Here is a 12,870-nt window from a genome sequence, read left to right on the forward strand (position 1 = left end):
ACACACACACACACTGTGACTATCATAGTGCAAATTATAACTTCACTCCATTAATATGTTCTGCATGCACATGAGCGTGTGTGTGTGGAGGGGGGGAGGGGGTTGAGAATAATGTACTCTCTCCTGTTGTCTCTTAAGTTTCATGCACCAACCAGTAGAACCGAAAGTCTGAACGGATGGAGAAGGTTGGGCAATCAACATATGCTTCAAGACCCCTCTCACGTGTGGCATGATTGCATGATTAAGCCTAGACATGGACAGAAAGAGGCAAACAATTCTTTCATTTAAATTGCGAAAGCTTAGACTTTAACCTCTGACACCATATTAAGTTTCCTGCACCAACCAGTAGAACGAAAAGTCCGAACTGATGGAGAAGTTTGGGCAATCCACATATGCTTCAACAGTCTCTTTGATTTACCACTTCATTTATGAATATTGCTTTCCCTTATCTGATGTTGTAAGTAAAAATGGTTTCAGGGTGGCAAACAAAGTTTCAGTCGTTCGAAAGAGGCTGAAGATAGTCCTGCTTGTTCAAACTCTTTTGCTAGTCAGAGCCAGGTAGCCTCCCAAACTATGGATGCTGAAAGCCCATATAGTGGACAGATTTCGGAATATGAAGATGCTGAAACAGGTCTTGCTGTTTCTCTATCTTCATTCGGCATCATCTGCACTCAGTATATATTAGGTGATGCATATTCAATAACGTAATTTCTTACAGTGTATCTAAAGCAAAATTCGGTGCCACAGATAATTCTCGAGCAAGCTCCAGATACCACCCTTTCGTTGAGATGCAGCAGCCTGTGGATGGAGTCATGATGGATAATCGGTTGGGTGCTCCAGCTCCAAGTACTTCCGTAAATAATCTAGGCAAGATTATGTTCTACCTTCCGACTCCTGATCTATTCCTCTAAATATTGACTTCTGGCTCAGATTTCGTTTTATAAACATTGCAGGTTATCAGGATGAAAATCAGGCTAGAACAGCTAACATAAGCAATAATTTTGTTACTCACCATGGCATAGCTAGTGTGTTCAATGATGTTGGAGCTGGATTGAGGAGTGGTTCCAAAACTGCACTCGATTCAGTGCACTTTGGTGAGCCCTTTCCAGAATATCCAACTGGATTCACGGAGCCAACACTCTATTCTTCTGTTACCACCATGGGGTCGAACAATCTGGATGATAACTCTCGCTTGGAAACATTGATGACTGAGGCACTGTACACCAACAACCTTACTCAAAAGGAAACGGATGCGCTGAGTGCTGCAGGCATGACGTCCTCGCAGGTGCTTTGCAGTTTTTTTCCGTTAATTTTCTTGTTGTGTCATGAGATGTTTGTTTCCGTGTGGCAATCATGCAACTTCTCTACACTTGCTCTCCTTTGTGCCTACTGTTTCCCAGATATGTTACTTATTTCACAATAAACTAAAACATTTCCCCAAATTTGCAGGTGCATAATGATAGCTATACAGATGGAAGCATGGGCTATCCGCTATTAAAGCAGTCATCATTGGACCTCTTCAAGATTGAGCCCAATGGGTTGAAGAAATTTGACAGCTTCTCGAAATGGATGAGTGATGAACTTGCAGCTGATCTGGATATCAAATCCACTTCTGATGCTTTCTGGAGCAGTACTGAAACTGTAAATGTTGCTGATGGCTCTAGTATGAGTATACCTATGAACGAGCAGCTAGATGCATATGTGGTCAGCCCCTCGCTTTCCCAAGATCAGCTCTTCAGCATTATTGACGTTTCCCCAAGCTGGGCGTACACTGGCTCTCAAAATAAGGTTTGCAGTCTTTTTTTATTCCATTCTGCTTTTATTTTGGTAATAGGCACGATATGAACACACTGGTATGCTCTATGTTAAGCATTCTGTTGTGGACTTCTAAAAGTTATAATGATTACCATTAATCATCTTTATTCCGCTTGTCACCCCAATGCAGGTCTTAATTACCTACTAGTATGCTCTATGTTGATCGTTATGTTGACTTCTAAATGTTATAATGATTACCATTAATCATCTTTATTCTGCTTGTCACCCCAATGCAGGTCTTAATTACTGGTACATTCTTGACAAATAAAGAACATGTCGAAAATTGTAAGTGGTCATGTATGTTCGGGGATGTTGAAGTACCGGTTGAAGTTTTAGCAGATGGCTCCCTGCGCTGCTATACACCAGTACATCAATCTGGACGAGTTCCATTTTATGTGACATGCTCTAATAGGGTAGCTTGTAGTGAAGTAAGAGAATTCGAGTTTCATGATTCCGAGACCCAGCATATGGAGGCAGCAGATCCCCATATTACTGGTATCAATGAAATGCATTTACATATCCGTCTTGAGAAGTTGCTTTCCCTGGGACCAGATGACTATGAGAAGTATGTTATGAGTGGTGGAAATGAGAAGTCCGAGTTAATCAGCACTATTGGTTCCCTGATGCTTGATGATAAATTTACAAACCTGTCAGCACCATCGGATGAAGAATTTTCTGCTGCACAGGACAAGAATCTTGAGAAATCGGTCAAAGATAAGCTATATTATTGGCTTATCCATAAGATACATGATGATGGGAAAGGTCCCAATGTGTTAGGCAAGGAAGGGCAAGGCGTGATCCATTTAGTAGCTGCACTTGGCTATGATTGGGCTATAAGACCAATTATTGCTGCAGGCGTACATGTGAACTTTAGGGATGTGCGTGGATGGACTGCGCTTCACTGGGCAGCGTCATGTGGAAGGTAATGGATTAATGTTTGTACCTGTCAGTATTTCATGTTTACTCATCTATGTTGAACTTACAGTGTCTATTATTTAGAGAGCGGACAGTTGGTGCCCTGATAACAAATGGAGCTGCAGCTGGTGCATTAACAGACCCAACTCCTCATTTCTTATCTGGAAGAACACCTGCTGATTTAGCATCAGACAATGGACACAAAGGCATTGCGGGTTTCCTTGCAGAGTCTGCCTTGACAAGTCATCTTTCAGCACTTACATTGAAAGAAGCAAAGGGTTGCAATGTGGAAGAAATTTGTGGATCAGCTGAAGCCGATGGCTTTGCAGAACCAAGTTCTGCTCAGCTTTCTCGCCAAGATTCTCAGGCAGAGTCATTAAAAGATTCACTTAGTGCTGTTCGTAAATCAACTCTAGCTGCATCCAAAATATTTCAAGCTTTTAGGGTAGAGTCATTCCACAGAAAGAAGGTGGTTGAATATGGAGATGATGATTGCGGATTATCTGATGAGCGCACTCTTTCACTTGTTTCTCTTAAAAATACCAAATCTGGACAGAATGATATGCCGCATTCTGCTGCAGTTCGTATCCAAAACAAGTTTAGAGGATGGAAAGGGAGAAAGGAGTTTATGATTATTCGACAGAAAATCATCAAGATACAGGTATGCTCTGTTCTAATCTAACATATCCTTATCTTTTTGTATGCCTAACTCTCGTATAACCACATAATGCTGCATATTTTCTTGTAGCACATTCATATGATTGCTGACATGACAATTAGTACTTGGTTCTCTTTAACTCTTTGTGTTTTAACTTGGGAGTTGATATTTGTGTTTGAGGCTATAGGCCAACTAAGTGGTTTGATGGAACTATGCTTTCTATATGCAATGGATTAATCCGTGTTTAAATTGTTAGTCAAATAATCATTTTAATGTGGTTTATACTCAAGGCATATTTATGATACTCTGCTCCTTTTTATTTTTCGGGATAATTTGTTATTGTACTTCGAAGCTGAGGTGAGTGTATGTAACTAGTTGCAGTTTATACTCCTGACATTTTTATAGAACCAGTAACTGTTCCTTTGAATCTTTTGGGGTACTTGGTCATTTTGAATGCGCTTATTCCAATCCACTAATTCAAAAAATAGAGGCGAGATTATTTAGCATCTGGTTCAATCACGTTTTAGATGAGAGAAAAGGTAACATGAAGCCAAATGTTATGGCAGTATTTACATGAGGTGCGTGACTCGTGGAAATGACATGAGTGGTCTCAACTCGTGAGTTGCAGATGTTGCGCTATCTTGATACGAGTAATTCCAGTTGATTACTCCAGTTGTATTAGGCTGTCAACTACTATAAAAATGCTAATATTGCTTATGGATTATACTTCTACTTGTGTTTTTCACTAGGCTCATATAAGAGGACATCAAGTAAGGAGAAACTATAAAAAGGTAATCTGGTCAGTAGGCATCGTGGAGAAAGTTATACTGAGGTGGAGGAGAAAGGGACGGGGCTTGCGTGGTTTCCAACCTGACAAACAACTTGAAGGGCCGTCCTCGCAGATCCAACCTGCAGAAGGTGGATCTGCAGAAGCTGAAGATGAATACGACTTCTTGAAGGATGGCAGGAAGCAGGCTGAAGGCAGACTACAGAGGTCATTAGCTCGTGTGAAATCAATGACTCAATACCCAGAAGCAAGAGAACAATACAGTAGGCTGCAAGCCTGTGTTACAGAACTACAAGAGTCCAAGGTTGGCTTCCTTTTTCCGTAACTTATTATTAGCATCTTGAACCATTGTTACATAAAAATGAAGGATATAACATACATTCCCTCCTATTGTTTCTCCTACTTATCTTTGCTGGAGCGCCCATCTGAACATGGCACCTTCATCTAACTGGGATCTGTATTTTTTATGGTTTTGGACAGGCGATACAGGATAAGATGCTAAGCGATGCAGCTGGCGGCGATGGAGGTGATTTCATGGTTGATCTGGAGGATTTGTGCGCGGATGAGCTGTTAGACACACCGATGTCCACTATTTTGTGACGTTGATGGGCTTTTACTAGACCAGTTAGGCTGTGACTTGTTCGTTTTACCAGACTAGTTGTAAATTCTTGTGCTAGATGTTCACTGCTCACCATTTGACTCAGTATAGCTAATACTGTAATACATGGGACATATATAGTTCTTCTATTAGTCACTTCATGGTTGGTTTATGCATGGCTCCTTGGCTGCTGAATCGCGGCGCAATGTTTTCCTTTTCTTGAGAGGCTCTAGTCTAGCTGGGATGAAAGCTGTCACTGACCATGAACGCATTTTCTAGTGGGAGGTCAAACTACGGCCCATTAGCAGCTTGTGAGATCAAAACGAATAGCCGAGACCAACCATGAACCCCTCTCCCACCAAAATGAGCAAACCGAGATGGTTTCCCATCAAAATGAAGGCATGAAGGTGAACCAAGGAAGGAGTGAGAGGAGCACAAGCCTCTGGTCACTTCGAATCGTCTCCAGCAACTAGCAGTTAACCAGCACGGAGCGCAGCCCAGGGAATATCTTTGATATGCCCCCAGCCCCCTCTTTAAACATTACTTTTACTTTCTGAGGATGTAGAAAAAAAGAGAGAAAAAACTTTTACTTATCCACCTTTGGAACTCTCCAAGCTGAACAACAGTAGCCGAACTTTTTTTTTTTGCGAGAAAACCTTCAATCTATTCATCTTCTATCATAGCAGTACAACGAACACTAGAAATAATAAAAATTACATCCAGATCCGTAGACCACCTAGCGACGATTACAATCACTGAAGCGAGCCGAAGGCGCGCCGCCGTCATCGCCCCTCCCTCGCCGGAGTCGGGCACAACTTGTTGTAGTAGACAGTCGGGAAGTCGTCGTGCTAAGGCCCCGTAGGACCAGCGCACCAGAACAGCAACCGCCGCTGATGAAGAATAATGTAGATCGAAAGGATCCAACCTGAAGACACACGAACATAGACAAACCACAACCAGATCCGAGCAAATCCACCGAGGATAGATTCGCCGGAGACACACCTCCACACGCCCACCACCAATGCTAGACGCACCACCGGAACGGGGACTAGGCGGGGAGACCTTTATTCCATCTTCAGGGAGCCGCCGCCGTCTCGTCTTCCTAAGTAGGACACAAACCCTAACAAATCTCGAAGGAACGATTAACAACGGAGCCCTCCCGCCGGTCCTTGCCAGGATCCACCGCGCTCCCATGGCCCTAGGGCCACCGGAGACGAGGCGGACCTGCGGCGGAGCCGGCGAGAGGCACGAATCCTAGCTTTTCTTGGAGGAGGAGGCGGCGGCTGGAAAGAGCACCCTCCATCCATCCGGGTGCATCGAGCGCTCTAGGTGCTGAAGCTCGACGAAGACGTGCGGAGAGAGCTTCAATGAGATTTGGCTTTTGCACTTCGGCTTAGAAGCCGAAAAAGTCCCTAAAGTCAAAAACCCATAATGGTTGTATTTTATTTATTAGTTGAAGTGCAATAGTCAAAGTTAAACCTAACCAAACATCCCCTAAGCCGCTCCCTTCAGAAAAAAACATCTCCTAAGCCGCTAATGAGTGCTAGAGTTTCGGAAGGAAGATTGACATATCAGGGTGCCTCCGCATTAAACCTGGTCTGGCCATATGAGCCCAGCCCAACCATAAAAAACCCTGGCACGACACGACACAGTCATAGAGAAGGGTTCCTCGTAGATTGGTCTAGCGCATGACCTAAAAGGGCCGACCTGAGTTGATTTTTGGCTTTGTGGCTCGTTTTCGCCTTTGTTTTTTAGGTAAAAAAACCAAAAAGACCTAAAGAAGTCAAAGTAGTACTAAAAAGTCCAAAACAGTGCTAAAAGGGTTGACTTGGGCTGCGTGCCGGCCCGTGAATAAAAAGCCGGGTCGGGCTGGCCTTAAGGGCGTGTTCGGTAGCCCTCCCGCTCCTAAACTTCTCAACTCCAGGTTGGGAGCCCAGCCGAACGGTTCAAATTCTGGCCATGGGAGTGAGAGGCTGGCTATTAGCGCAACACAAAATTGAAGGAGTAGTGGAGTTGAAAAACCCGAGCTCCCCAAGAAGCGAGAGTTGAGAGAAATTATTGCCTCCTGCCACCGCCAAGTAATTCATATGACAGAGTCCTGGATTAGGGGGTTGCTCGGCATGTCGATTGCCAGCCTTTTGGGCTGGGCCGAGTGTCGTGGTGGGCGCACGGCAGATGCCAAAGGATGGCTAAACAGAGGGACAGGCTCGAGGCCACCGGTGGGCTCCAGAGGCGAGTTCGGCATGAGCGAGCGAGGGGCGCAAGACATACCCAGGTTCGGGGCTCTCCGGAGAGATAACACCCCTAGTCCTGCCGAGTGTGGTTTATGGGTGGATGTTACAAGCTTACTCCTAGAGCTGTTTAGGGGAGGGAGGAAGGAAGGCAGGCCAGGGCTCATGTTGCTCCTTCTCCTTGCGTATGTGTGTATTCTACTGATCGATCGACCCTTTGCACAAAGGCCTCTGGGGGGTTTTATAGGTCAACCCCCCAGGGCTACAATGGCAAAGTTACATGGGCGCGGGGCCGGGATGTCAGCGTCTGAGAAGTCGGTGCTGGGGCCCGCCGGGTGCCAAGGTACGTCGGGTTCTCCGGGCGCGGGCCCCGTGTGCCAGGGGGCACTATTATCCGTCTTGTCGTGTGTCACGGAGTGGTTGAGCCGGCTCGGCTATAGTGGCGCATCGCCTGGTTGCCATCGGCTTGCGTCAGCAGGACGAGGGATGCACTGTTGACATGTGATACGTCCATTTTGCATCATGCTTTCATATTGATATTTATTGCATTATGGGCTGTTATTACACGTTATATCACAATACTTATGTATATTCTCTCTTATTTTACAAGGTTTACATGAAGAGTGAGAATGCCGGCAGCTGGAATTCTGGACTGGAAAAGGAGCAAATATTAGAGACCTATTCTGCACAACTCCAAAAGTCCTGAAACTTCACGGAGAATGTTTTTGGAATATATAAAAAATGTTGGGCGAAGAAAGCACCAGAGGGGGGCCACCTGCCATCCACAAGGGGCGCGCCCTACCCCCCTGGGCGCGCCCTCCGGTCTTGTGGGCCCCCTGGCAGGCCCCCGACGCCCATCTTCTGCTATATGGTGTGTTTTGACCTGGAAAAAATCAAGAGGAAGCTTTCGGTACGAAGCGCCGCCGTCTCGAGGCGGAACCTGGGCAGAACCAATCTAGGGCTCTGGCGGAGCTGTTCTGCCGGGGAAACTTTCCTCCGGGAGGGGGAAATCGAAACCATCGTCATCACCAACGATCCTCTCATCGAGAGGGGGTCAATCTCCATCAACATCTTCACCAGCACCATCTCCTCTCAAACCCTAGTTCATCTCTTGTATCCGATCTTTGTCTCAAAACCTCAGATTGGTACCTGTGGGTTGCTAGTAGTGTTGATTACTCCTTGTAGTTGATGCTAGTTGGTTTATTCGGTGGAAGATCATATGTTCAGATCCTTAATGATAATTAATACTCCTCTGAGTATGAACATGAATATGCTTTGTGAGTAGTTACGTTTGTTCCTGAGGACATGGGAGAATTCTTGTTATAAGTAATCATATGAATTTGGTATTCGTTCGATATTTTGATGAGATGTATGTTGTCTCTCCTCTAGTGGTGTTATGTGAACGTCGACTACATGACACTTCACCATGATTTGGGCCTGGGAAGGCATTGGGAAGTAATAAGTAGATGATGGGTTGCTAGAGTGACAGAAGGTTAAACCCTAGTTTATGTGTTGCTTCGTAAGGGGCTGATTTGGATCCATATGTTTCATGCTATGGTTAGGTTTACCTTAATTCTTCTTTCGTAGTTGCGGATGCTTGCGAGAGGGGTTAATCATAAGTGGGAGGCTTGTCCAAGGAATGGCAGCAACCAAGCACCGGTCCACCCACATATCAAATTATCAAAGTAACGAACGCAAATCATATGAGCATGATGAAAACTAACTTGACAACAATTCCCATGTATCCTCGGTAGCGCTTTGCTTTATATAAGAGTTTGTCTAGGCTTGTCCTTTTCTAAAAAAGGGATTGGGCCACCTTGCTGCACCTTAGTTACTTTCGTTACTTGTTACCCGTTACGAATTATCTTATCACACAACTATGTGTTACCGATAATTTCAGTGCTTGCAGAGAATACCTTGCTGAAAACCGCTTGCCATTTCCTTCTGCTCCTCGTTGGGTTCAACACTTTTACTTATTGAAAGGACTACGGTAGATCCCCTATACTTGTGACTCTTTTCTGGCGCCGTTGCCGGGGAGTGTAACGCCTTTGGTAAGGAAACGTTTATATAGTGTGCTGAAATTTACTGTCACTTGTTACTACGGAAAATAATCCTTTGAGGGGCTTGTTCGGGGTATCTTCACCTCCACCGAAAGAGCAAAGAGTTGCTCCTCAACCTACTGCACCTACTGAAAATATTTATTATGAAATTCCTTCAGGTATGATAGAGAAACTGCTAGCTAATCCTATGCAGGAGATGGAACTTTACATCCTGATATGCACCTAATCTATGTGGATGAAGTTTGTGGATTATTTAAACCTGCAGGTTTGCCCGAGGATGTTGTCAAGAAGAAGGTCTTCCCTTTATCTTTGAAGGGAAAGGCATTGACATGGTATAGGCTATGTGATGATATTGGATCATGGAACTACAACCGATTGAAATTGGAATTTCATTAGAAGTTTTATCCTATGCATCTGGTTCATCGTGATCGGAATTATATATATAATTTTTGGCCTCGTGAAGGAGAGAGTATAGCTCAAGCTTGGGGGAGGCGCAAGTCAATGTTATATTCATGCCCCAATCATGAGCTCTCAAGAGAAATTATTATTCAAAATTTTTATGCTCGGCTTTCTCATAATGATCGATCCATGCTCGATACTTCTTGTACTGGTTCTTTTATGAAGAAGGATATTGAATTCAAATGGGATTTATTGGAAATAATTAAACGCAACTCTGAAGATTGGGAACTCGACGAAGGTAAGGAGTCAGGTATAAACCTTAAGTTTGATTGTGTTAAATCTTTTATGGATACCGATGCTTTTCATGATTTTAGCACTAAATATGGACTTGACTCTCAGATACTAGCTTCTTTTTGTGAATCTTTTGCTACTCATGTTGATCTCCCTAAGGAGAAGTGGTTTAAATATCATCCTCCCATTGAAGTGAAAGTAGTAGAACCTATTAAAGTTGAAGAAGAAACTATTACTTATAATGTTGATCCTATTGTTCCTACTGCTTATATTGAGAAACCACCTTTTCCTGTTAGAAATAAAGGATCATGCTAAAGTTTCAACTATGGTTCGTAAGAGTTATACTAGAACACCTACGACCCCTTAGCAAATTAAAGTTGAACCTAGTATTGCTATGGTTAAAGATCTCTTGGTTGATAATATTGATGGGCATGTTATTTATTTCTGTGATGAAGCTGCTAGGATTGCTAAACCTGATATTAAATATAAACATAGACCCGTTGTTGGCATGCCTGTTGTTTCTGTTAAAACAGGAGATCATTGTTATCATGGCTTATGTGATGTGGGTGCTAGTGTGAGTGCAATTCCTTTTACTTTATATAAAGAAATTATGAATGATATTGCACCTGCTGAGATAGAAGATATTGATGTTACTATTAAACTTGCCAATAGAGATACTATTTCGCCAATTGGGATTGTTAGAGATGTTGAAGTCTTGTGTGGGAAAATTAAATACCCTACTGATTTTCTTGTTCTTGGTTCCCCACAAGATGATTTTTGTCCCATTATATTTGGTAGACCTTTCTTGAATACCCTTAATGCTAAGATAGACTCCGAGAAAGATATTGTTACTGTTGGTTTAGGCGATATGTCTCATGATTTTAATTTCTCTAAATTTCATAGACAACCCCATGATAAAGAATTGCCTAGTAAGGATGAAATTATTGGTCTTGCTTCTATTGCTATGCCTCCTACTGATCCTTCAGAACAATATTTGCTAGACCATGAAAATGATATGTTTATGACTAAAAGAAGGGAAATAGATGAAATATTCTTTAATCAAGGGCCTGTTTTGAAACACAATTTGCCTGTTGAAATCCTTGGGGATCCTCCTCCACCCAAGGGTGATACCGTGTTTGAGCTTAAACAATTACCTGATACTTTGAAATATGCTTATCTCGATGAAAAGAAGATATATCCTGTTATTATTAGTGCTAACCTTTCAGAGCATGAAGAAAAGAAATTATTGATGTAAGTGCATCTAGTGCCCCTTAGTGATTTTGGTGTATTGAAGACTTATAGGTTAAGGGACTAATGTGTTTGTGAGTGTACACAGGTCTATAAGTCTATGAGGAGTTTGATATTTACAGTGAAAGTCGACCCCTAAAAATGAATGTCTTCAACTGAAGACTTTGGATTTCTGAAGACTTTGAAAGTGAAGAAATTGGTGTGACCCTGAAGACTTGGTATTCGTGTGAGGAATATGAAGCGTGAAGACTTTTGTTTTCGTAGTTTCATTTTCTCTTTCTTGAGTCATAGGAAACACCGTACTGTTAAAGGGGGTCAAGGAAAACCTAAGGAAAAGTTTCCAAGTGATGCTCATCTCAAAATCCTATACCTACCAATCCTTTCGAGTGAAGCCATTGGAAATCTCATGCAGTCCAGTCAATTTCTTCAGTAACAGAGACGAAGTTCTTCTGGTCTCTGAGGAATTTGTTCTGACTGAGGAGTTAGGAATTCGCCAGTGCGGATTGCCTACAAGTGAGGAACATGATAGCCCTGAGGAATTTGATACTTAAATTTCCGGCCGTTGCTGTGCTATGCGCCAGCTGTCCCAAAATATATTATCCACCTAACGGTCATATCATTGAAGGGCATTTATGTCTTATCATGTCGGGCTGCTCCCTAGGCTATAAATAGCCGCCCCCTACAACCACTAGCTGGTTGGCTGTTCCGAGAGAAACTGACACTTGTCATTGAGAGCATCCCATCCTCCGAGGACTTTGAGCGAAAATCATCAAGTGAGGAAAACCCAAACCCAAACAACTACAAACCCAAAGTGATTGAGCATCATTAAAGAGATTGTTCCTGTGTTCCGACGCTTGTTACCTTTGAAGACTGTGCATCTTCCAGACGGTTAGGCGTCATGGTCTAGAGCATCCAAGAGGAAATTGTGGATCGCCGAGTGACCGAGTTTGTGAAGGTTTGGAAGTCACCTGAAGACTTACCACGAGTGATTGGGCGAGGTCTGTGTGACCTTAGCTCAAGGAGAATACGGTGAGGACTGTGTGTCCTCATGTTTAAATACCTAGCCGCTCCAACCAGACGTACAACTCTCACAACAGTTGGAACTGGTCTATCAAATCACTATCTTCACCAAGCCTACTGGTTCTATTTCCTCAACCCTTTCATTTCCTCATTACTGTGTTGTGTACTTGACCGTTACTGTTTGAAGACTTTGACTGAAGACTTTCTCAATTTCCTCAGTTCAATTTCTTCAGTCAACTTGTCTTCAGCCTGCTTATCCCGCGTTTACGCTTTCTGTACTATGTGCTTGTTTTCATTTCATCATGATGACTGGGCTTATGTTGTGTTATGTGTGCATCTGAGTACTTATTCCGCTGCTAGTAGTTCTTTGCTTAGGAATTTCCTCACCTTGAAATTCCTCAGTGAAGAATTCATAAAAATCTCCTATTCACCCCCCTCTAGTCGACTTAACGCACTTTCAGTTGGTATCAGAGCAAGGTACTCCCTTGTTCTGTGTGATTTTGGTTTAACTGCCTGGAGTTTTAGTTATGTCGACCGCAGGTATGATCAAGGTGTCTGCTGGGTGTCCTACCTTCGATGGGATGGACTACCCCTACTGGAAGAATAAGATGCGAATGCATCTTGAGGCAATTGATAACGATCTCTGGTATGTTGTGGAGAATGGTGTCCCCTCTGTCACTCCTACCATCAACGCTACTAACGTGAAGAGATTCAAGCAACTCGACTCACAAGCGAAGAACATCATATGTGGCCATCTGAGCAAAGGGCAGTATGGCAGAGTGAGTGCTTTGGAGACAGCTAAGCTTATCTGGGATAGGATGTCCAAGGTCAATGAAGGAGTCTCAACA

At 43.3% G+C, this 12,870-nt stretch overlaps 1 protein-coding gene across 2 annotated transcripts in view; it reads left to right on the plus strand.

The window, feature by feature from the left end:
* LOC123052033 (calmodulin-binding transcription activator 2) overlaps window positions 1–4,945 on the plus strand; it is a 7,932-nt gene extending 2,987 nt beyond the window's left edge. The window contains exons 6-13 of one of the 2 annotated variants that reach the window (XM_044475073.1): window positions 478–631; window positions 748–867; window positions 954–1,285; window positions 1,450–1,788; window positions 2,052–2,737; window positions 2,815–3,391; window positions 4,138–4,479; window positions 4,656–4,945. In XM_044475073.1, the coding sequence (XP_044331008.1) occupies window positions 478–631; window positions 748–867; window positions 954–1,285; window positions 1,450–1,788; window positions 2,052–2,737; window positions 2,815–3,391; window positions 4,138–4,479; window positions 4,656–4,775 (2,670 nt within the window). In that variant the 3' untranslated portion in view covers window positions 4,776–4,945. Of the gene's footprint in view, window positions 1–477; window positions 632–718; window positions 868–953; window positions 1,286–1,449; window positions 1,789–2,051; window positions 2,738–2,814; window positions 3,392–4,137; window positions 4,480–4,655 lie in introns of both variants that reach the window. The other variant, XM_044475074.1, reaches the window with a different exon arrangement.
* Window positions 4,946–12,870: the final 7,925 nt, after the last annotated feature.

This window comes from Triticum aestivum, chromosome 2D (assembly GCF_018294505.1).
Source record: "Triticum aestivum cultivar Chinese Spring chromosome 2D, IWGSC CS RefSeq v2.1, whole genome shotgun sequence".
Lineage (NCBI taxonomy): Eukaryota > Viridiplantae > Streptophyta > Magnoliopsida > Poales > Poaceae > Triticum > Triticum aestivum.